The following is a 24,895-nucleotide window of genomic DNA, read 5'->3' on the forward strand; positions in this document are numbered from 1 at the left end:
GCAGATTTGGATAAGATTTTTGCTGCATTAAGTAATCCTGAATGTGTATATGCAAGTGAATATGAGTAATGTGTATGTCAGAATAGGCACCTGCAGATCATGCTCTTGAGTTTCTGTTCTTCCGTTGCCTGTCAAGAAGGTTAGATAAGAATCTAGTTCTGCAGAATTGGTAGTTATATGCTGTATAAGATGTTGCTTTCCAAAAACTGTCACTTTTGCTCTTATGTTACAAGTTTAAAATTCAAGTATTTTCAGAGTGGTGAGAAGAACCGTCAAAGTGTCTCTCCAAACCATATACTGCCTTAAAAATGTTGACCTAGCATTGCTGAGTTATTGAACTTTAAGTAAGTTCTTTTAAATTTAGGCAAATTTTGTGTAATAACTGGAAAAAACTTTCAATTTAGAGGACTAATAATTACTTACCCCTATAGCAGGCAAGCCTGTACTTTAGTGTTTTGCATACACTAGCCTGGTCAAAACACAAGCACATTTTCCCCCCCACCCCCCAAATCTGACTTTTATTAAACTTGTACTCCTGGTGAAAAGATCAGAAAAGAGGGGTGATGAAAAAATACAGACAACAATGATAAGAATTACTAGAATCTTTGAGTTTCAAGAAAATTTTAACTTTCATTGAAATGTGTTTTATACAGTAACTTTGCATATTTTTGTCATGTAACCTAAGCTTTTTTCCCCTTTCAAAGATTTCATTTTAGGGTAGTGTCTTATATTAACACAATTTTCTTACATGCAAGAACCACTCAATAGTGTGAATTTTTTTTACTGCTTTATATAATTCTAATTTTAAGCAGAATATTATGATTATTAGATGATTTATCAGAACTGCATGTATACCCTCTCTCTTGAAGCCTATCTCCAAGACCAATGAATTTTAGAAAGCAATTTACTACCTTTTGTTCCAAATTACTTGTATAAATCAGTATAAAAAAGTATACGTTCCAACTTTGAACCACATAAAGAAAGCTATGCTGGAAAAAATTAAAATCTAAGCAAAATGTGACAACTGCAATTAAAAAAAAAAGACAGGCCAGTGGTTCAGTTAATTAAAAGGAACTGTTTAAAAAGTTAAGTTGTTCAAAGTAGAAATAGCTTAAAATCTTTTTTAAAAAGCTATACCCAAACATAATCTTGACAATAAAATTAAGGTACACATTTAGATTGTAAATTCTGTAAGGAGTTTCTTCCTAATTTGATTATTAATGCTTTAAAAAATCTTTGTAGTTTCCTCTGAAGTTAGCTTACCTTCAATTGTCATATTTTCCCCAAGAAAATAAATGTCTTAATTGTGGTATTATGAATAATTCTTAAGATACTTTAGGGCTTTCAATATACCTCTTCTCATCCTTGACTAGATAAACACAACAATAAATAAACCATTCCTTTTTTAGAGAGTAGGGCAAAAAATATTAAACCTTTGTGAAATGCTAGTTGTTTACACATTTACTGTAGAACTTCAGATGAACAATGAATAAACTACATCATGAATTATTTTTATTTCTCATGAAATATTTGTAGTGCTTAGTATTTTAAATACATTCAAATTTGTCTCATAAAAAGGGTAACAGCCTTGCATAGCAATTCATGTTAAGAAATTTGAACACATGATACACCATAATAATATTCTATAACCATACAAGTCACCTAGAATCCATCTAAGAATTTTACTGGAAAATATGGCTTGGGACACTCTTTATTGTGCGATAATGACTAAATAAGAGAAAAAGAATGGAATGCATAATAAAATAATAAAAATACAATTACTGAACCCAGGCAGATGGCATGAGCTCTAATGGGCAGTTAAGTTAGATTCCTCTGAGAAAACAAAAAAGTTTAATAAAATATACTGAAGAGCTATGAAATAGATTTGTAGCTATAAAAAACTTCTCTTAGGTTGTTTTACATATAAGAATAAACCATTACCTATCGGCAAATAAACCCTTTGGGATATGTGCCCAATTAACCTTTCTTCTGAGTTCATGGTAATACCCTGGGACTAGAAACTAGACCCTAGAACACTTAACCCATTCAATTATATAATTTAGTGTTCATTTGAACACAATGAAAAATATTTAAGATTTAGGCCAGTTTAATTCCTTTAGAAACCTGTTTCTATAGTTCCATATTTTAGTTATAGCTAATGATATGAAAAGGGAAGAAATGAAAATTACAATTTTCTTTATGAATAATCCTTTTCCATATGAAAGTTTAACAACTGAAGGAAATTTGACCATCAATTTTTATTATTGAATACGTTATTAGAAACAGTATTTCCCCCAGTATGTAAATATAACGTGATACCCGAGTAGAAAAAACTAGGCAAACTGATTTCCTGATGTAAGTCCCCCCAATGTAGGATTTAAATACTACTTCTAACACTTGGTTGTTACCATAAGAAAATAATTTTATTTCACATAGATAATAGTTTTACTTTACTCTTTCTCTCTTTTCTCTTTCACAGCCTTGTAAGAAATCACTTTATATAAATGTCAGTTCATCTTTTCCATTTTATTGTCCCTCTACTTTATTGCTAAAATTTTGTTTTGGTAATACTTTCCTCTTCTAATAAGAGTTTTTCACTTCTTGCCTTCAACTCATATTTTAAGTAAAAACAAAATTGGTTGATAATAAATGAGACAAATTATGTTTTGAAAGAATATATTATATCTCCTAAACTTCACTTCTTAACAATATGAGAATTGAAAATATTATCAATAAGCGACACTTTGTATAAGGCAAAAAACAAACAAACACTGGCCTGGGAGGCAGGAGACATGCATAACAATCTCAAATAGCTGGATGACCTTAAGCAAATCATGTATAAGGTCCCCCTTATACCTTCAATAAAGGACACTGAAGACACTTCTGGAGTTTCAGCTCTAAAATTCTGATAGAATGAATTTAAAAGATTTAATAACTGTAATGTTTCAATGTTTATAGAACCACCCCACCACAACACAAAACAAAATACACTTTGTGTACAGGAGTCAAAAGCATCAGAGAATAACATTCATGAAGATCAGGGGTTCCTGACCTTTTTGTTTCATGGACCCTGTTGGTAAAATAGTAAAACCGATGGATCCTTCTCAGAATGTTTTGTAAAAAATTCATAACTGAGGGTGTAGGTGTGGGGGGTGGAGCAGCTAGCTGAGTGGCTCAGTGGATTCCGAGCCAAGCCTAGAGATGGGAGGTCCTGAGTTCAAATCCGGCCTCAGACACTTTCCAGCTGTGTGACCCTGGGCAAGTCACTTAACCTAGCCTAACCCTTACCACTCCTGCCTTGGAACCGTTACACAGCACTGATCCCAAGATGGAAGGTAAGGGTTTGAAAAAATAAAAGAAATAAAATTCTTAACTGAAGGAAATGCTAAAATTTTGTTAAGAGGTTAATCAAAATAAAGTTGTAATTTTTTTTCCCCATCTGAATACACAGATCTCCTCTCCCTCCTTCCTAACATCTATAGAGATCTATAAACCCTCTTATTAATATTCTTATTAATCTGTAAAGAAGAGCTGAGATGAAATGCAAAGTTCAGCAATAACTGTTGCCACCCTAGGCCCAGCTAATTACAGGTAGATTATATAAAATTAAAAGCTGTTCTAAGAATTCATTATGGATTTTTTTCAAATTGCATGAATATTGTAAAATCTAAGAACAGGTTAGCTTTTTGAAAAAATTTAGGGTTTAGGGGCAGCTGGGTGACTCACTGGATTGAGAGCCAGGTCCAGAGACGGGAGGTCCTAGTTTCAAATGTGGCCTTAGACACTTCCCAGCTATGTGATCCTGGGCAAGTCACTTGACCCCATTGCCTAGCCCTTACCACTCTTCTGCCTTGGAGCCAATACCCAATACTGATTCCAAGACGGAAGGTAAGGGTTTAAAAAAAAATTTAGGGTTTGCAGAATGAAAAATGCCTAGTGTTATTGCTTTTAAACCAATGGCAGAGAATAAAATCCTTCATATTTGACCATAACAGCAAAGCTGTTTGATGTTTGAAAGTTTTTCCTGGAATATCGAAGAGTTCTTAATGCCCTGATCTTCAGTAGTAAAGGGCTTTCTCACATCCCTCTCCAAGTTATCATATATCTCTAAAAAAACATAAGGTCCTTGAAGGCAGGGCCTATCTACTTCATTTTTGTCCTTGTATTCCCAACATCTGTTACAGTGCTGCATATGAATGATAGAGCCCTTAATAAATGTCAGTAGGACTGCACTATATAAATTTCAGAGTGTTTCAGGGTTTTCTGTGCAGTGCAAATAAATCTGAAGAGGAGAGAAAAATCTTGATTACTCTAAGCTGCCTCTTTTTAAATGGAGTGTAATCAGGAATAAAGAAGTAACATTCTTTGACCACTGAAGTCTGTTTCTTTTTTATGTAAAGTTGTTTTCATCCTCTGGGTTCTTAACCATGTATAGCTAACTCTTCTCTAGATGTCATGTAACCTAAAATAGTAACCCTGCCTTGCACCTAGTAAACACTGAACAAACTAGGACTGTGGTGTAACTAATTGATAAAATAGGAAGTGATAAAGATATATTCTTCCTTATGTTGTAAATTGATTTCTTCTTGCATTTCAAATATGGCCTGAAGGAGTGTTTTAAGCTGAAATATTAATCAACTCTGGGTTACTAGACTGGGTTTGAGATACAGTGATAAAAATTTTAATTGAAATTCCTATCCAAAGCAAATCTTTACAACATGACTGACAAATTGTAATGGAGCCTCTACCTAAACATTTTTTACCATGGGAAACCAACTACCCCCTCCTAACAAAACAGCCCATTCTATTTGGGGACAGGTCTAATAATTACAATGTTCTTTACACCTTATACTGAAAGCAATATCCCTCTAATGTCTACGAATTAGTTGTACTACGATCAGGAGTAATAGACAATAAAGAAGGATTATATATTGATTGATTCCCATTTTATTTTCCTCACATTACACATAAGTTGGATAGCCAATGATCAGATCTAGTATCCAAATCCTGGTTGGGAAGTATTAACAGAAAATAGGGTATCCCATTGAATCTGTGAGACTGCAAATCCCTAATCCTTAACTTCAGTTTTCAAATAAGAGTTTTAACAATATTTTAATGTTTTCTAAGAAAAGGTGTATTCCATCACTATGAGGTTTCTCAGATTAAATTACAAAATTAAGGCTACAAAGTGTCAGCCTCCATGTTGCAAAAAAAAAAAAAATTAGCTTCACCTGAAAGTGTTATCGGAAAAGGAATATTTATAGTAGGTTTCACAGGTCTTTATTGTTCATTTTATAGACTATTCTTTGATTAAGATTTTGTATTTTCAAAGAATTATTTAAATGTTTTATAAGCAAAATGACTAAAAAGCAGACATTTGCCAGCACAGCCAAGGAGAGCCTACATTACAGTCAGAAATTCTTTGATCTAAACTTCTTAAAATAACACTGATGAACTAATGGAAGCAGCTTGCCTTCTTTGTGAAGCCTATGAGTATCAGTTGCTCCTCCAATAAAAGTCCCATTGACAAAAATTCTTGGAACCTATTAAAAATATAAAGATAGGTCAGTTATATCTTTTTACAGTAACATATACATAATTCTGCCTAACTTATATGTTAAAAATATCAAAATATCACATGTAATATTTTACATAAATACAATTCTTACATCAAAAGAAAAGCACATTATAAAAAGGCCTTCCACATGTATACAAATAAATGCAAGCAAGCACACATATATCTCTACACGTAGGATCATAAACTTTAAAATGGAAGGGCACTTAGAAATTATCTAGTCTTAGGGACAGCTAGGTAGCTCAGAGGATTGCGAGTCAGGCCTACAGATGGGAGGTCCTGGATTCAAATCTGACCTCAGATACTTCCTAGCTATATGACCCTGGGCAAGTCACTTAACCCCTTTTGCCTAGCCCTTCCTGTTCTTCTGCCTTAGAACCAATACACAGTCATGATTCTAAGATGGAAGGTAAGGGTTAAAAAAAAAATGTCATCCGTCTTGATGTCAGGAAGATCTATGTTCAAATCCTATCTCAGAAACTAGATGAAGGATTCCGGATAAATCCCTTAACCTTTGTCTGCCTCAGGTTCTCTATAAAAATGGATACAATAGCACCTACCTCTCATTGTGGATCAAATGAAATAATTTAAGTTCTTTGCAAACTAAAAGAGTTATATGAATGCTATCTATTTTCTTGTTATTTACCATGTTTTATATGTTTTACAGTTTAAAAAGTACACATAAATAACATAAATGTTATGCTTCATATATACACAGCAGAGCCTTCACAATCTGATCCAACCTACCTTTCTATTTTTCTCTCAAAATTCTGCTCACATATATTATATGTACTACAATCAAGCCAACTTATTTGATGTTTCCATACACTTAGCTACCCCTTTGCCCACTCCCTCCTTCTTCTGAAATGCCCCAACCTCCAACTCACTAACATCCCTTAACTCTCCACAGCCTAATCTTCTTTTGATTCTCACAGCACTGAGTACTTTTTTTTATGGCACTTACCTCTCCTATATGGCACCTATTGGTGTTTTGAATATACATTTCTCTTTCCTAACATACTAAAAGCTCACTAAGAGCAGGGGTAGTATCTTATTCATCTTTGTACCATTTTTAGCACCTTAGCATAATGGCTCACACAAACCAAATCTTCAAAAGTGTTTGAATGAATTGACACCAATTCCCTCAGTTATATATTATGGAAAATCTGTAAGTTTCTGAGGCCAAAACAATTAGAAGATTGGCTAAACATTACTATAAATTATATAAATTCAATTGTGTTAAGTTAAATGGGGAAAAAAATGAAAACAAAAAGTATAGAAAAATGCAATTAATAGTATCCTCAATAGCTTTATAACAAAATTGTCCAAAGGCAGCAAAAGAATAAATTACATAGAGCCTAGTGTTCATGTGAATACTTATTGAGGAAAAACTGTGAGATTTTAAAAGGCCACACAAAGATCTTCTTTCTAAGGAGAGAACTTCTGATGCATTCCCTTCACCCTCTCACCAAAGAAAAGAGGACAGGAGAAAAATATACACATTGAATTAACTGTGTAGTTTCCCAATCTTGCCTTCTAATTATAGTAAATAGCATGTTGGCTCAGGAAAATTCCACTTACTTGACTGGAGGACCTATTCTGTATAACGACAGATTCAACTCAATGCTTTCTGGAGACTTGCCATAGGTCAGGCACTATGTTAGGTGCTAAAAGAGATTCAAAGATAACTCTGGCATAGGATTATAATGAAGGAAAGGAAGATGAGCTATAGTAAAACTATGATACACAAAGCAGCATGTCCTAAGAGAAGCACATATTAAATACTATCAAAATTCATATTTTTAAGAATACAGAATCTGAAGAATTTACTTACAGTTCTTTCACCAGTCATTTTTAGAAGAGCATCCTGAAACTGGCTTCCATATTTATGCATGTCCAATTCCACAGCAGTATATTTTATATCCATGTCATGGAAAAGCTTTTTTGCCATTGTGCAATAAGAACAGGATGTTTTTGAGAAGATCACTACACAATTATGTGAAATTGTTTCCTATAAAAATGAAACATAATGAAAAGTATTATTTTATTCTAGTTAGAGAATTTTTGTAGTGAAAATGATTCTCAAGATGAGGTCTAGGCTAAATTTTAATGACACTAATTATCAAAGAGGTGGAAACCAAAACTAACACATTCTTCAAGTTCTACTTTATACCTATCAAAATGGCAAAAAATAATTAAAAATAACAAAAAGTGCTTGGGGGTGAGAGTGAGAGACAGGGTACTTTCATCAGTGAAGGAGTACAAATTTGTTTTTGTTTTTTAAGACAAAAGTTAATTAATAAGAAATAAAATTTACAAAACTATTTAACTCAATAATTCCAATGTCAGGAATCTATTCTAAAAATGTTATGAAAAAAAAAGAAAATTTATCTGTTCAAGAGGCATTTATTAAGTACCTACTATATATGCCAGTCACTTTGCTACATGCTGGGGATACAGAAACAGGGTCTTGTGATGGGGAAAAATAAGGGAGGCAAGAGTATGTAGATGGAAGTAAAGTTTAAAAAGACTGGAAAAGTAGGAAGTAATCAGATTAGGAAGGGCTTTAAAAGGCAAACTGAAATATTAGGGAGCCAGTGGAGTTTGATGTAAAGTAGAGTGACATGGGCCAACCTACCTTTTGGAAGATCACTTCAGCACCTGAGTAGCAATTTTAATGGTAAAAACTAGAAGTAACCTAAATGTCCATTTCTAAAAGCAACCTAAACATTCAAATAATAGAGCATGATTAAATAAATGAGGTAATGTTAACATAATGAAAGCCAAGTAGGTGGCACAGTGGTTAAGAGTGCCAGCCTGAGTTCAAATCCGGCCTCATCCACTTACTGCGTGACCCTAAGCAAGTCTTTTAACACTATTTGCCTCAGTTACTCATCTGTAAAATAAGTTGAAGAAAGAAATGGCAAACAATTCCATTACCTTTGCCACAAGAACTCTAAAGGGGATCACAAAGAGTCAGACATGACTGAAATGACTGGACAACAAAAATATGATCAAATGCTAAAATAAATCATCAAGCATTTGTTGTAGGGCTACTAGTGCTAATTGGGACTACTGGGGCTATAAAGACAAAACTAAAATGCTGCTTGCCTTTAAGAAGCTTATATTCTACTGAAAACAAGTATCTACATACATGCATATTAAAATTAACTAAGTAAATTATTAAAGGAAGTACACAGAAGTAGGGAGAATCAGAAAAGGCTTCATGCAGCAGATCATAAGTTTTGAGATTTCTAAAACAAATGAAGAAAGAATGTTAATTCCAGATAAGAGGGATAGCTTGTGTAAGGAATGGATAGGAGATGAAACATATGAAACAAAGAAAGCCAGGTTAACCAATTCAAAAAGTGAATGAAATAGAGTAATTTATAAGGAAATCAGGAAATTTTCAAGCAAGTAGATATCAATAAGGAGGCTAGGCAAGAGAAAAGAGTTGGATGTAGGGTAGTGACCATATATGGTATAGGGTAGCATTGGCGAAGATACTCAGGATGCAGAGCTTGCACTGGGAAGCTGCTCTAGTCTCCCTCTTCCCAGCACCTGAGGACATTTTTTGCATGCCCTACCCCTCCATCCAGCGGCCTACTTCCTCCCTCAACTCTCTCCCGTAATGCCAAGATTCACAATTAGCCTGAATTTGCCCCTCTGGGCACTCAAATTCAGAAAAGGTTCGCCAACACTGGTATGGAGAAAAATACTAGACTTGGAATCTGAGGACCTGAATTTACATCCTGGCCCTTCTACTACCTGTTACCTAGGCGAGTCACTTCCCTTCTTTTCTCTGTGCATCAGTTTACTCATTTGCAAAATGAGCTAGCTGGACTAGATGATCTGTCACTTCCAATTTTGTTTTTCAGTTTGCTTGCTTTTATTTTTTTAACTTTTACCTTAAGTCTTAGAACCAATACCATATATTTGTTTTAAGGCAAAAGAGTGGTGAGGGCTGGGCAATAGGGGTCAAGTAACTTGCCCAGGGTCACACAGTTAGGAAGTGTCCAAGGCCAGATTTAAATCTAGGACCTCTGGTGTCCAGGCCTGGTTCTCTATCCACTTTACCTCCTTAGTTGTCCCCATTTTAACTTTAAATTTATGAGAATTTGTCTTCTTCAATAAATTGCCCCTTTTGTCAATAAATTGTCCCTACTTTTATCACTTATTTTCAATCTCTCCCTGCCCTTCAACTTTTCTCTCACTTGATACTTCATCCCCAATAATTTTTTCTTCTGCCTTTTTATGGCTAAACTCCTTGAAAAGGCTGTCTACAATAGGTACCTCCACCTTCTCTTCTCCTAACCCTCATAATCTGGATTCCAACTTTATAATTCCACTGAAACTGCTCTCTCCAAAGTTCCTAATGATCTTTTAGTTGCCAAATCCAGTGGCCTTTTTTCAATCTTCATTTTCCTTGACCATTCTGCAGCCCAACAGTATCTCTTCCTCCTTGATGCTCTCTTCTCTCTAGGTTCTCAGGACACTACTCTCTCTCCTGGTTCTCCTCCTGCTTAAATGACCATTCCTTTACTGGAACAATATGCCTCAGAATTCTGTTCTGGGTCTACTTCTCTTCTATACTACTTCACTTGATTTCAGCAGCTCTCATGAATTTAATTGTGATCTCTTTACAGATGATTTTCAAATCTACCTAAATTACCCTAATCTCTCTAATGAACTCCAATCTCACATCTTCAACAGCCTATAAGATATCCTGAATTGGATGTCCAGAGTCATCTTAAATTCTTTATGTCCAGAACAGAATTCACCTTTTTCCTGCTACCTTATACACAGTAAGTGTATGAGAAGGGCAACACCATTCTCCATGACTCACTATAGATTCCTCACTCACCTCCATTTGCACTGATTGTTACCAAGGCCTGTCAATTTCATCTTGGCAGCATCTCTTGTATATGCCCTCTTTCCTCCTCTGACACTGCCACCACTCATGCTTGGACTAGGTCGGCCTATCTCAAGTCTCTCCCAACTCCAATCCATTCTCTACTTGGTCACTAAAATGATTTTCCAAAAGTCAAAGTCTTTTTTTGTCATTCCCCTAACTCAATAAACTCCACCAACGGAGTTGTGAATTGATCCAACCATTGTGGAGGGCAATTTGGAACTATGCCCAAAGGGCGATAAAAGACTGTCTGCCCTTTCATCCAGCCATAGCACTGCTGGGTTTGTACCCCAAAGAGATAATAAAAAGACTTGTACAAGAATATTCATAGCTGCGCTCTTTGTGGTGGCCAAAAATTGGAAAATGAGGGGATGCCCTTCAATTGGGGAATGGCTGAACAAATTGTGGTATATGTTGGTGATGGAAAACTATTGTGCTAAAAGGAATAATAAAGTGGAGGAGTTCCATGGAGACTGGAACAACCTCCAGGAAGTGATGCAGAGCGAGAGGAGCAGAACCAGGAGAACATTGTACACAGAGACTAATACACTGTGGTACAATCGAATGTAATGGACTTCTCCATTAGTGGCAATGCAGTGATCCTGAACAACTCTCGAGGGATCTATGAGAAAGAACACTATCCACATTCAGAGGAAAAACTGTGGGAGCAGAAACACCGAAGAAAAACAACTGCTTGATTACATGAGTCAAGGGGGATATGATTGAGGATATAGACTCTAAATGATCACCCTAGTGCAAACACCAACAACATGGAAATAGGTTCTGATCAAGGACACAAGTAATACCCAATGAAACTGCGCATTGGCTATGGGAAGGGTGGGTGGCGGGTAGGGAGGGAAACAATGTGATTATTGTAACCAAGGAATAATGTTCTAAATTGACTAAATAAACTAATTCAAATGGAAAAAAAAATAAAGAAACTCCACCAACTATATTGCCTAAAAAATCAAATAGTAAATGCTCTGTTTGACATTCAAAGTCCTTCATATCCTAGCCCCCTCCTACATTTCCAGTTTTCTTACAACCTAGCCCCTGCCACATACTCTTCAATCAAGACTCTTGGCTGTTCCATAAAGGAAGCACTCAATTTCTCAGTTCCAGATACTTTCTCTGGTACTCTCTCCCATAGGTCTAATGTTCTTTTTTCTCAATTATTGAATGGCCTCTCTGGTTTCCTATAAGTCCGAACTAAAATTTCACCTTCTGCAAGAAAGCTTCCCATATGCACCCTAATTCCAATGCCTTCCTTCTCTTATTTCCCATTTACCCTGTACACAGCATGTTTTGTATATATTTGTTTAGATGTAGGCTTCCTCATTATATTGTAAGTTCCTTAAGGGCAAGATCTGTATTTTTACCTCTTTTCATATTCTCAGAGCATCCAGTGCATTGGCACATAGTATGCACTTAATAAAAATCTACTGACTGACTGATAATTAAGACAGCACTTAGAAACTGACTGGATATGTGAAAAACCATGTATGCCTCCCTCAAAGGTTGCAAATATTGGTAAATGGAAGAACAGTGATGTCCACAATAGAAATAGGGATACAATGCAAATAAGACTGATAAGAAGCCAAGATACAAAGAAATCTGAAAGAATCTCACAAAAGAAAGCAAATCGAAAAACCAGAACCAAAAGGACTATATATAATATAGGAGTCTCATAACATAGGAGAAATAAATAACAAATGTAAAAAAAATCATGATAAAGAGTCCTGTAGGTGGGGTACCTAAAGTTACATTTTACGTATTAAAATAGCAAATGTTAATTAGTACCATTCTATTACTGTTTAATATTACTTATAAGAAGTCATTTTTTTTCCTTTTAAATATGGGAGTAACTTCTAAATTCAATATGAATCAACAGTGTGATACAGTAGCCAAAAAGTGAAAAAAGACCTTATGTTTCATTAGCAGATGCAAAGTAGCAACAAGTTAGAAAATAATGCCCATTATAATCTGTTGTATTTAGCCCAAATATGGCCTACTGTGTTCTGATTTGGTGTCAGTTTTGAACAGAGATTTAACACTATAAGGAGGTCCTGAGAAGGAGAATCATGATTAAAAAATCAACAAGCATTTATTGAGTACCTATCAGGTACTGTCCAAGATACTGGATACAAAATGACAAAAATAAAAGAACCTTGAGGGCAAGCTAAGAATGTTTGCTTAAGTATGTATGTATATATGAAAGTCTGTACAAAATATACTAAAGGTAATTCTGTCAGGGGAGAGCACTAGTAAGAGAAAGACTTCATGAAAAAAAGTAGCACTTCTAATGGAAACTGAACGAATGTCCATCAACTAGGAAATGGTTGAACAAAGTACAGCATATGATTGTCATGAAATACTATTGTACTCTAAGAAATTACAAGAAAGATGGTTTTGGAAAAATTTGGGAAGATTGATATGAATTGATAAAAAGTGAATTGAGCAAAACTAAAAGAAAAATGTAAAATGTAAAGGCAAAATATTGTACATGATCAACTGTGAATGATTTTGCTATTCTCAGCAATACAAAGATTCAAGGCAAATCTTTTTTATTATTAATTTTTTTATATTAATAAAAAATTTCCACATAAATTTTACAAAATCATATTATCCATATTGTCTCCCTCCTCTCCTGACTCCCCCCCCCCTCCAGGAGCTAACAAGAAATTTAATCTGGATTATACATGTACTATCATCACGCAAAACATATTTCTATATTATTCATTTTTGTAAGCAAACAACCCCAAACCCAATATACCCAAATAAACAAGTGATAATCAGTCATATGTTTTCATCTGCATTTCTCCTCCAACAGTTCTTTCTCTGGAGGTAGACAATATTCTTTTTCATAAACTCTCAGAATTTGTCCCAATCCAAGGCAAATCTGAAGGACTTATGCTGAAAAATGCTATCCACCTCTACAGAAAAAACTGATGGAGTGTGAATGAAGATCAAAGAATACTATTTTTTTACTTTTTTTTTGTTTTCTGGAGTTTTTTGTCTATTTTCTTTTATAGCATGACTAATATGGAAATGTTTTGCATAACTGCACATATATAACCTATATCAAATTGCTTGCATTTTCAGTGAAAGGGAAGGGGGAAAGGGAGGAAAAGAGAGAATGTGGAACTCAAAATTTTTAAAAAACATTCTAAATATTGTTTTTAATGTGTAATTGAAAAATTTTGTAAACTGTAATTGGGAAATATTTTAAAACTAAATTTAAAAAAATTTTAAAGGAGGCACTTCAGTTCTGAAAGTAAAAAAGGAATTATGTGAGTCACAGCTAAAGGCCTGAGAGACCCCAAAGTAGAAAAAAACAACAATAGGTAAAAAGTCAATGAGAAGGCACAATTCCAGTCTGGCTACACCAGGTCTGTCCACTAAGAAGGAAAATGTTTAATAAAACAGAATGTTAGATTTCAGCAAGATTAGGCAGGTCTTTAAAAGCCTGAGGATTTTATATTTATGTCCTAAAGGCAATAAAAAGTCACTGGAGATTCCTGAGTAGGAGAATAATATAGTAAGGCTTGGGCATCAGAAAAATTCCTTTGATAGCTGTGTGAGTAGATGGACATGAAGCAGAGAGCCCAAATATAAGGCCATAGTAATTATCAAAGGCAAGAGATAAATACAGGCCTGAACTAGGGTGGTGTACATGTAAAAGAAGAGAAGAGAGCAACAAAAGAGTTTTTGGGAAGGTAGGAACAGCAAGATTTGGCAACTGGTTGAGTATGTGGAATCAGAGAGAAGGAGGAATGGACAATAAGATTGAGGTTGTAAAAGTGAGTGGAGGGAAAGAGGAAGATGAAAGAAGAGAAATTCTATTATATCCATGTTGTGTTTAAGATGTTTTTAGGGCAGTCTGGTTTTGTAAGGTCCAATAAAGCAGGTGGAAATATTAGTGGAGTTCAAGAAAGACAATAGGGCTGCTATGTGAGTCATATGCCGAGAAATCATAATTAAACCAATGTTAACTAACCAGAGCAACAGGCATGAGAGTATAGGAAGAAGAGGAGAACCAAAAGAGTCTTGGATTACACCCACAATGAGGGGATGTGATGTGGATGAATGAGCAAAGGAAACAGGTAAAAAAAAAGAGAAACTTCATAAAACCTAAGGAAAAATATCTAGGAAAGAGTGGCCAACAATGTCAAATGATACCAAAAGTTCAAGAAATCTGAGGAAACGTTATCAGACTTAGCAATTAAAAAGATCATTGTTCATGATCACAGAATCATAAAGATATCAGAGACTTTGCCATAATATATAGCTGAAGGAATTGGTCATTTTTGATTTGAAGAAAATCATACCTGAAATGTTGGATATTAATTTAATCTTACACTTGGCTGAGACAATGTATTGATGACTGTCATCAAATATTTGAAAGATTATTTTGTATCAAAGTAACAATAATAATATTTACATATTGCTTTAAGATTTGTAAAATGCTTTACATATTATCTCATTTACACTTCACCACCACCCTATGAAGTACATGCTATATTATCCCTATTTTTAAAGAAAAGAAAACTGAGGCTGGGAAAGGTTAAATGATTTGCCCAAGGTCACAGACAGCTGTTAAATGCCTGAGGCAGGAACTGAACTCAAGGTTTCCTGACTCCAAGTACAGCTTTTTAACCACAAATAAATGTGTTTTACTTGCTTCTGCAGTGTAGAATTTTAAGAAATGGATAGAAATTGCAGAAGGGCAGATTTTGATTTATTTAAAAATTTATTTAAGGAAAAACTCCCTAATAAATTAGAGCTTCACTAGAGATGAATGAGTTCCCTTGGGAGAAAGTGGCATTGCCTATCACTAAAGGTCTTGAAGTGAAGGTTAGTATGACTACCCCTAGTATGGATTTCATCTCAGGTACAGAGTACACTTTTTAATTTTTGATTTCTAAGGTTCTTTCTTAGTTTCATGTTTTATGATTCAATTTCTTTAGGTTAAACTTGGAAGTCCTCGATGCAAGCATTAACACTAACAACTCTTTTAAGCTGATTATATTGTACAATATGCCATTTATACATTAATGGAATTAAGAGAAAAATGGGAGGAGACTAAAAAGAATATGTTTGAGAGAAAATAGAAGGAAAAAAGGGAGACAGGAGAGGGAAGAGGCAAAAATTGTATGTACACAATCTAAGACAAAAGAAAGGATACTATAGTGAAGAGGCATCAGCTTAATTAAGCCTTCCACATTCACACTAGAACAAAGCCAGTGGCAGTTTTGTTGCTGTCCAGAGTGACATCAAGGTGGGTCACTGTAAAGAGGCAACTTGATTTATCTAGATATCTGAATGTATAGGACATTAGTAAACTTAATTTTTACTTACTTGAGGTCTAGAACTCAATAGTTCTAAGGACTTCATCTTCTTCAAAGATTTTTTAATGTAACTAATTTTAAAATATTTATTCAATTTCCAAATACCTCGCTAAACCTACCAATGCCGTAAAGTGAAATACTTAGTAAATCCACTAAATCAATTAAGATTATGGAATTCCTTTTTTGTAATAAAAAAAAATAGATGTTGAACTGTACTCACCTGGATCTGATTTATAGGAGCAATTTCTGATTTATCCATGGAAGAGGATGTTCTGTTTCCCATCCTTGAATCAAGAAAACACATATTCATATTAACTTAAATAAACTTGCTCTCATCCTAAAATTTACTTTTCTTTTTATATAAGTAGAAGTTTAGCAGTTTAATATTGAATTTTCAGAGGAAGAGTTTTATATACATCTTTTTTTCTTTTGCAGAAGTTTCTGTGGGAAAGGGGCTATTGCCATGAGTCTACAGGGTAGATAGAGTATACACAGAACCAGAATGAAAGGTGGATGTTCTGATTTCTAACCCTACTATACTACACTGGATGCCTGTCTGGATGTGATCATTTCAACAAAGAAACCAAAAAAAAACCATCTCATGAGTTCTGTTAAGAGAAAAGGATCCCGTACTGGAACATCATGAATTTCATCTTAAGAATTATAGATTCTCTAAGAGTTGAGATTTTTCTTCCCTGACAGTCATAAAGCCACTGTTTTAAAATCTCTTTTGAATCTGAGTTCCCTCTCAGGAACCAGTGATAATTCATTCCATTGTTGGACAGCTCTAGTTGTGGTTTTTAAAGTTGAATTGACTTCTCCCTGTCTTCAATTTCCATTAATATTGGCCTAGTGATGTGTAGCAAGCAAAGCCCAAGGACCTCCCCATGGAGCAAAGCTCTGGGAAGCACACACCCTCAGTAAAACCAAAGCCATAGCTCAGCTTAAGTTAGACCCGTAGCTCTCTACTCACCTGAGGCCCCAAACCCCTCCTTTTCCATCCGGCCGGCATAACTGAATGTTCTTACCAAAACTACTGATGCAAGCATTCTTTGGGAATCTGGGTTAGATGGTTACATACTGACATACTGATTTATGAGCCTATAGAAAACTCTATCTAGATTGGATGAGGTAAACCAAATCCTTTGTCCAAAACTTGTAAATCATTTACCTTCACTGTATAAGTGAAAACGTGCAAAATCCCCAGCTTGCTTTCCCACCATATAAAAGTAGATATAACTTCCAAAAAAGTACTTTTGGTTGCTCTCAGTGCCTCTAGCCCTCCTGATCCCAATGGTGTCAGTGTCATTTTCCTTCCCACCTTTTGGGGACCCTAACTGGTTCTGTCCAGCTGGCCCATGGTAGACTTCACAGTGATGACCTCTAGAACAATATGACAAGGCTATTTCTTCTAAGTGAAAGACCTTTAAACATTTGAAACTGGGTAAAATGTCTCTCCTTTCCAAACTATATACACATTACAGATTTTTTCAACTATTTTTTGTTACTTTATAAACCTGAGCTCACCATCCTGTTGTCCTACTCTAGAAAGCACTAAAAAAAAAAGGCATCCACATTGTAGCAATATTCCAGATGCCGTATGACCAATTCTGAATAGTAAAGATTGACTTTCCCATAATCTAAAAACTAAATTTCTCTTAACAACTTTTTCTTTTCTTTTTTTAGCAGCTATATTATTGTATCTCTAATTCATATTATGCATTAGGTCAACTAAAACATGAGATCCTTTTTAAGCCAGTGTCTTTCCTTCCTGTACTTGTGCCACTGATTTTTAGACATAAACCAGGACTTTAATTTTCATCTCTTAAATTTTCTCCCTGAAAAATATTCTAAATTAATTAACTTAAAAAATTTATCTCCATAAAATTCTATTATGGTATGGAAATAAGCATAAGTTTTTGAAGACTATAACTTAAAGATAATTCAATTGAGAAAAGACCACCATGTAGAGGATAATTACAAGGAAGTTGGTTATCAAGTGAATTTTTTTTTGTCCAAAACAACACATAAAAGCCATTTTATCTTGTTGGTTAAGATTATAATAAAAAAAAATATATCATCAGTTATAATAGCTGTCCCTCTTTCCAGTTTTGTGTCAACTGAAAATTTTATAAGCATATTTATACCTTCAAGTACAATTACTGATGAAAATGTTGAATAGGACCAACATCCCCACAGCATTCCAATAAATTAGTCTTTAACTTCAAAACTTCAAAAGATCTCATGTAGCTATTCCCTTTAGTAGATGCATATTATAACCAATAGATTCCTTAGTAAAAGTTTGATGAGTTGCCTGGGCCAAAAATAAATGACAAAACCATCACCTACCAGTCACCTTAGTGGTGACAAGATTTCACAAATATGGCTAAACTAATTCTCAGATGACAGCCATTCACCAAACCCATTTCAAAAGGTTTTCTAATATAACAAGACTTGCCAGAACCTGTGCTCTCTACTGGTATAGACTTCCTCCACCTACAATCACATGCAAGTTTTCTGAGGTACTCCAACTTTAGTGAAGGACCATGGCAGACTTTTTTTTTCTTTTAAAATGAGAATTTTGCCAAGAATGTGGTCTATAGTTTGCAGTTTTCACTTTGTTTTCTTTTTTGAAAATTAGGACATCTTCCCCTTCTCTAATCACCCATTTTCTAGAATCTTTAAAGGTTGTAGGTCCAAGGTATGGGCAATCAATTTCATTGAGGGAAGAGAGATTGTTTACCTGATCATTTAATAACTCAGTTTAAGCTTCCAGTCCCTGCTAACCCTATTTTTCTATTCTTCTGCTTCTAAAAATAATTTCTAAAAAATCATACTTAACTTGGGAAGGATCAAGTTACCATAGCATGATTCCCCACAATTACCCAAAATCATGAGCCTATCCTCCAGGTCAATAATCCTTTACTTATTATCTCATTACTATCAGGGTATTTCTCCCAACCCCCTATTTCATAATCTCTTTAATCTTTCATGAATAAAAAAAAACTAGTTGCTTCTCTAGTATAAACTTAAAGCAAAAGTAGTTGGATGTTCTCAAGTGCTCCTGTTCTTCTGCAGCAAAGTAACTGAGTAAAGAGAATGATTGACTTTGGAGTCATGAAGAAACTTAAATTCTGCCTCAGATACATAATAGAAGTATAACTTTGGGCAAGACACTTTCCTCATCTGTAAAATGGGGATAGTAATAGCACCTAATTGACAGGGTTGCTGTAAGGATCAAATAACAGGTGCAAAGCATTTTGCAAAACTCCTATAAATGTTAGCTATTATTATAATGAAATCTTAAATGAAATTATATATTATGTAATTAAATGAAATCTATAACTGCTAGGTACTTTTTTCCACTAATAGTTTAGATTAATAAATTTGTCTACTCTACACTGTCAATACTCATAAACTATCTTATAATAATCTGGCCTAAAATTCTATTAAGAATTGATGTTAACAGAAGAAAAACATTTCCTTGATCACATGGTTCCGTGGGGATATGATTGGGGGTGTAGACTCTAAATGATTACTCTAATGCAAATATTAATAATGTAAATAGAACTTGATCAATGATACATATAAAACCCAGTGGCTCATTGACTATGGGAGGGGGGAGGCAAAGAATACGATCATGTAACCATGGGAAAATATTCTGAATTAATTAAATACATTTACAAATAATAAAAATTTTAAAAATGAAACAATTTTGTGGATTAAAAAAAGAACTGATGTTAAGTTTACTGATATTCAGTTTGTAGAATTTATTCTCTGACTTAGAAAAACCAAACATTTGTTCTCTTCTGAGGCTTCCCAAACCCGCGAGAAGCCCCAAGGTAGAAAGATAGTGGAAGGATAGAATTTTGGATACCACGAGGGGCGTGGTGGAGTCAAGTTAGAGATATGAGGTGGCAGAAATGAGTCAGAAACCAGGCCTTATTAATATTAATAGAGCCACAGCAATACTCCGATCAGTGGACTTCTTTCCAAAAGGCTAATTCCCGTCCAGTGATCCAAATTTAATACCACACAGGTCGGAGGCATGATAGAGAAAGGAAAGTGCCTGGCCGAAGGCCAGATCCCAGGTGAGAGAGATAGAGAAGGAAAGGAATTAAAGATGGAGCTTGGCCAGAGGCCAAGGACAGGCATCAGTGAAAGCTGAGATCCAAGAGAGGAAGAAGGCGGAGCTTGCTGTGGCCCTTGCTTTTAATGTCTTTGATATGATGCTAATATGCACAATACATATTGATGACTTACATAGTATATTGCCATTGGGTAATAGTAAATTACGACAAGGTATAGGTGTGGTTTCTCTTAGCCAGGTGAGCACAAAGAAACCTGTTTTCCCGCCTCACCTGGGGGAAGCTGGGGTCAAGGGTCAGAGGCTTTCCTAGCCATGCGCAAGACTGAGCATGCTCTCTTCTGAGCCACTCTGTATATACTAACTGTTTCCCTTGCCTATAGCTAGGGGTGGACTGCTACATCTTCTAATCTCCTGGAGCCTTCTATTTTTCACTGTTAAAAAGTATATTCCAGGGGGCAGCTGGGTAGCTCAGTGGATTGAGAGCCAGGCCTAGAGATGGGAAGTCCTAGGTTCAAATTTGGTCTCAGACACTTCCCAGCTGTGTGACCCTGGGCAAGTCACTTAACCCCCATTGCCTAGCCCTTACCACTCTTCTGCCTTGGAACCAACACACAGTATTGATTCCAAGATGGAAGGTAAGGGTTTAAAAAAAAAAAAGGATATTCCAAATATCTCATCTTCTTTCATTCTTCAGAACCAGAGAATTTCTGTCTAAAGAACTGGCATTAGTACTTCACCATGACCACAGCAGAGTACACACTACAACTTGTTATTTACCTCTTTTTCTTGACTGCATATAGATCAATCATTCCATAAACATCTTTAAAGGGCCTAACATGTGCCAGATATTAGGCAAAACACTGAGGATAAAAAAAAAGGCAAAAATCCTCAAGAAGCTTACAATCTAACAAGACAGTAGTCTGTGTATATGTAATAATGCAACTGAGTAGATAACTTATTTTCTATACTTTAGAGTCGACTTCTTATATGCATGCCATCTCCTCAGAGTGTATTATTTCTGCAGTCAATTTCATTCATTTCATATTTTCTTATTAGCTCCAATTTTGATGACAATCTAGCTCCTTAAAGCCCAAGGGTATGTATCTTCTTACCTCAATGCACTGTCAATACTCCTAAACCATCTGGCCTAGAATTCTATTAAGGATTGATGTTAAGTTTATTGATACAATTATTTTCTGACTTTTAGAAAAATCAAACATTTTCCTCTAATTTCTTGAGGCCTTCTCCTACTTTTTTATTGTTAAAAAGTATATTTCATATCTCATCTTCAAACATTCTTCAGGACCAGAGGTTATTATTGTAAGTCAACTAAACCTGGACAGTTAAATCTCTTTTAAAGGTGCTCCATTACTATCTTTTCTTTATTTTCCCTGGCAATTTCCTCTTTACATTGTTCGTTCTAACACTTACTATTTAAACAACAGAATCTTAGCCCAATGGAAATACAACAAGACCAAAGTGTTTGTCTTCTTATGTCAGTAACATTTACACTATCCCCTGCAAGCAGTAGGCATTCTCTTTCTTCTTCTACTCCCCAAATATAAATAAAAAGAGATACTTTATAAGAGCCTAAGTTTTCCCCCCTAAGACAGGGCCCATTTTGGTCCCTTTTCCTTACTGAAGCCTTGATGAATGCAACCCTCTCTCAAACCCTCCTGAATGTCCCTTTATCACACAGTCCAGGAATTCTGAGCTGCTCCATTTCTTTAAAAACAAAAAAAACACTTCCAGATTCCCCTTGGATATCGTTTATGAAATTCAACTCCATATGACCCATTTCTAGAGAACTCCTTTACTACAGTTGCTCAAAGGATTGCCACATATAAATAGTATGACAATAACTATTTCCTCCTCCCGCACTAAGCAATTAAAATAACATATATAACGTTTCAATAAACAGCATTTTAATATCACAAAACTCTTTCCAAAAATTATCTCATTTTATCCCCCAAACCACCGTAGGAGGATAGATGCTATTCTCCTCCATTTCACAGAGAAGGAAAATAAAGCAGATTAAGTAACGCCCAGGGTCACACAGCTAGTATCCGGCCCAATTTAAACCCGGGTCTTCCTAACTCCTGAATGGTTTTACAAACTCTAAAGTAATACATAAATGCTAATTAGCGTTGTACTAGCTAGCTATTACTTTTAAAGGGTGACGGTGAGGGGAGGGGTAATTTAAACTATAAGAAAATATATTTTCCTTCTTCCCCTCCCAGTCTTAGTTCAGAGAAAGAAAAAAGAAGGGTGGGAAGGGTTTGGGAACTTCTTCCCCTACTTGTCTTGGGAGTTCTTAGTCGCCCAGATGCCCATAAAACAGATCTTGAGGGTGGTGGTGCCCCCTAAACCCCACCCCGACTGTTTCTGGCGTCCTGAGGTAGGGGTGGGCTGGAGGAGGCTGGGAGAGAAAAGGTGCCTCCGCCACACTACTTCAGAACTTCTACGTGAACAAACCCACAATTATGTAGTCACCTCCCCCACCCACGCCCCAACTCCAGCTCTGGGGTGCACGCCGTTTACTCCCATTGTCCCACCCCCCAGTTCCCCGGCACCCGGACTCGCCCCGCTGTTACCTACCCTCGACTTCAGCGAGGGCTTTTCGCCCGGAGGTGTGGGGCTATAAGCTTTTATCCCCCTACCCCAGTCGCGGAGGCTACCACACCTCAACGTAGGGGCAGCCCACTACCCAGCGCAGCACTTCCAGCCCTCCCCCACCCCGACACCACCCCCTTCGCACCTCCGCACCATACCAGACCGGAATTGTAGCGTTCGAGCCCCAGCGGCTCTGGCAGAGGAGCCGAGCCCCCGAGATGGCCGCCGCGCAGCGTAAGGACATGGCCCGAGAGGGACAGGGCCCCTTCGGCGGCGGCGCGGCCTCCCCTCCCCGACCCTCCAGCGGCCCGTGGCCCTGGGAGTTCGTCGAATCCCCGATCCGAAGACAGCCCGCCGCCCCCTTTTCCTGATAGACCAAGCTAGTCCAGGGAAGCGGACGGGGGGACGCCCCGCCCCCAGGTCCAGCTTTCCGTGCTGAGACTGATCTCTCACCAGCGCCGCCGTCCTAGGCGTCGGCGTCGCTATGGCTCCGCCCAGTCGCATCCCACGTTTTTCTACGCTCCCGCGGTGCCCTACCGGCTAAGCAGCACCCGCCAGGCGGAGAAAGCGCCGAAGCTGCGAGCGCCCTAGGAATTTGGCCTTCGCTGCTTTCTCAGATATGGCGAGCCGGGCCACGGAGCTAGGCTGGCGTCTCTCTCCGTTGTTGGGGCGAAGTGAACCAAGTTCCTGGCGGATCATGAGGCAGTGGGAGGAAGGAGATACTCACTCTCGGCCTGGACCACGTCCGGGGATGACGAGCTTGGGACCCGAGTCGGCCACTAAACTACAGCCACTGTATGCAGCCAGAGCCTGCGCTTAGGGTGGGGAAGAATAATGCTTTGAAAAAGCTAATTAAAAAAGTAAATAGCAATATCTTTTTTCCCTTGCTTTCTCCTGTTCAAACTTTTGAATCGTGTCTGGCTTCTCATTTGACAGACGAGAAGACTGAGGCAAACCAGTTAAAGTGGCTTTCCCAGGGTCACTTTGCTAGTGTCTGAGGCCAAATTTGAAATAGGGATGAGTCTTCCTGACTCTCATCCTGACACTTATCCACTGCCACAACAAGCTGCCCCTCCCTCTCCTTAACTCTCCGCCTCTACCTCTCCTATAACTAGTTTTTCTAAGGAAGAAGAAAAAACAAAACCAGACATCCCAACATTGAAAATATGCAATACTCCACACTCATGGACTTCACCTCTTCTAATTGGTGGGAGTAACTGTCTTCTTAACTCTGTGCTTAACACTGTAGCAGGCACCTAATAAGGAAGAGATTAATAAATGCTGCTTCTTTGCCGGGGAACCAAACTTGTTCTTTGGAACTTTGAAGCATTCATTTTTGTTTGTTGGGAGGGAGGAAGGGAGGAGGCAGAGCAACCAATTTTCTATGTGACTAAAGACACACTGTGGCATTTAATTTAAACGTCATTTCCCAAGCCAAGCAATGATGATAACAGCCCTTTGGGTTTTGTAATGTACCCAGGTACATAATTATGGAGAGATACATACACATCCTTTGCCTTTTGTCCATAAGGCAATTATCTGTATAATTTAAAGACATTATATAAGGACTTTATGGAAACCAAAAGAAAGAAATTTCCATGAAGTTTCAGAAACACTGCTTTAAACCAGCTAGGTTCTATTTTATTCATGCTAAAATCATGCTAAAATAGCTGAGTAGCTCACAGACTGCTCCAGAAATATTTTGAGAGAGTCTGTGATCTCATTAAAGTGAGTACTTCCTTTCAGTGGTACAAACTAAGTGATAGAATACAGTTAGAGAAATATGAAACATAGGCTGTCAGACATGGTCAACTTGTTGAGTTGTTTGCCTGTGTTACAAGGGAATCACTTTAAAAGACTGATATATATTAATTTAAGGTCGCCAAGGAATCAGCTATGTAATTCCTAAATGAAAAACTCAAGTCAGCTGTCAGCCTTTTATGGAGTTTAATTACAATAGGAGTAAGAAAGGAATTAGAGATAGAGAGAGAGAAAAAGGGAGAGAAGGGAATAGGGCTTAAATACCCCTTCTGTTTAGGCTGGGCCAAAAGGCCCAAGCCCTTAGATAGCTGGGGCAAAGAAAAGAGATCAGTCCCTATTACTCACGTGTCCAAAATGGAGAAACAGTCTCAGAGGCCCCCACCTTCAGCTTCCTTCAGAGCAAGCCTTCTCAGAGCCCAGGAACCACACCACCAAAACCTCAACCACCCTCCCGGGGTCTCCAGACCCCCTATCTTTAAGGAAAACCATCCAAGTTGCGTCCCCTCAGTCCTCACATCTACCAATCCCTGTTCATCAATTTCCCTGTCAATGGAGGCTCTAGCTTAACCCAGGACCGCCCAGAGGTTTCTCGCTTT

At 36.8% G+C, this 24,895-nt stretch overlaps 1 protein-coding gene across 9 annotated transcripts; it reads right to left on the minus strand.

Annotated features, from left to right (window-relative positions):
• Nucleotides 1-1,490: 1,490 nt before the first annotated feature.
• Nucleotides 1,491-23,489, minus strand: GLRX2 (glutaredoxin 2). 9 transcript variants are annotated; one of them, XM_056815675.1, is made up of 5 exons: nt 22,225-22,354; nt 20,197-20,414; nt 16,056-16,119; nt 7,410-7,586; nt 1,491-5,543 (listed from the first exon to the last, which is right to left on the minus strand). In XM_056815675.1, the coding sequence occupies exons 3-5, from the start codon at nt 16,116-16,118 to the stop codon at nt 5,412-5,414; spliced, it is 372 nt and encodes a 123-aa protein (XP_056671653.1). In that variant the 5' UTR covers nt 16,119; nt 20,197-20,414; nt 22,225-22,354; the 3' UTR covers nt 1,491-5,411. The 9 variants fall into 9 exon arrangements, with proteins under 9 accessions (XP_056671653.1, XP_007481053.1, XP_007481056.1 ...); XM_007480991.3 differs by lacking the exons at nt 20,197-20,414; nt 22,225-22,354 and adding an exon at nt 22,992-23,205; XM_007480994.3 differs by lacking the exons at nt 20,197-20,414; nt 22,225-22,354 and adding an exon at nt 22,684-23,035.
• Between the last annotated feature and the right edge of the window lie 1,406 nt (nt 23,490-24,895).

The sequence above is a fragment of the Monodelphis domestica genome, chromosome 2 (assembly GCF_027887165.1).
Source record: "Monodelphis domestica isolate mMonDom1 chromosome 2, mMonDom1.pri, whole genome shotgun sequence".
In the NCBI taxonomy this organism is placed as follows: domain Eukaryota; kingdom Metazoa; phylum Chordata; class Mammalia; order Didelphimorphia; family Didelphidae; genus Monodelphis; species Monodelphis domestica.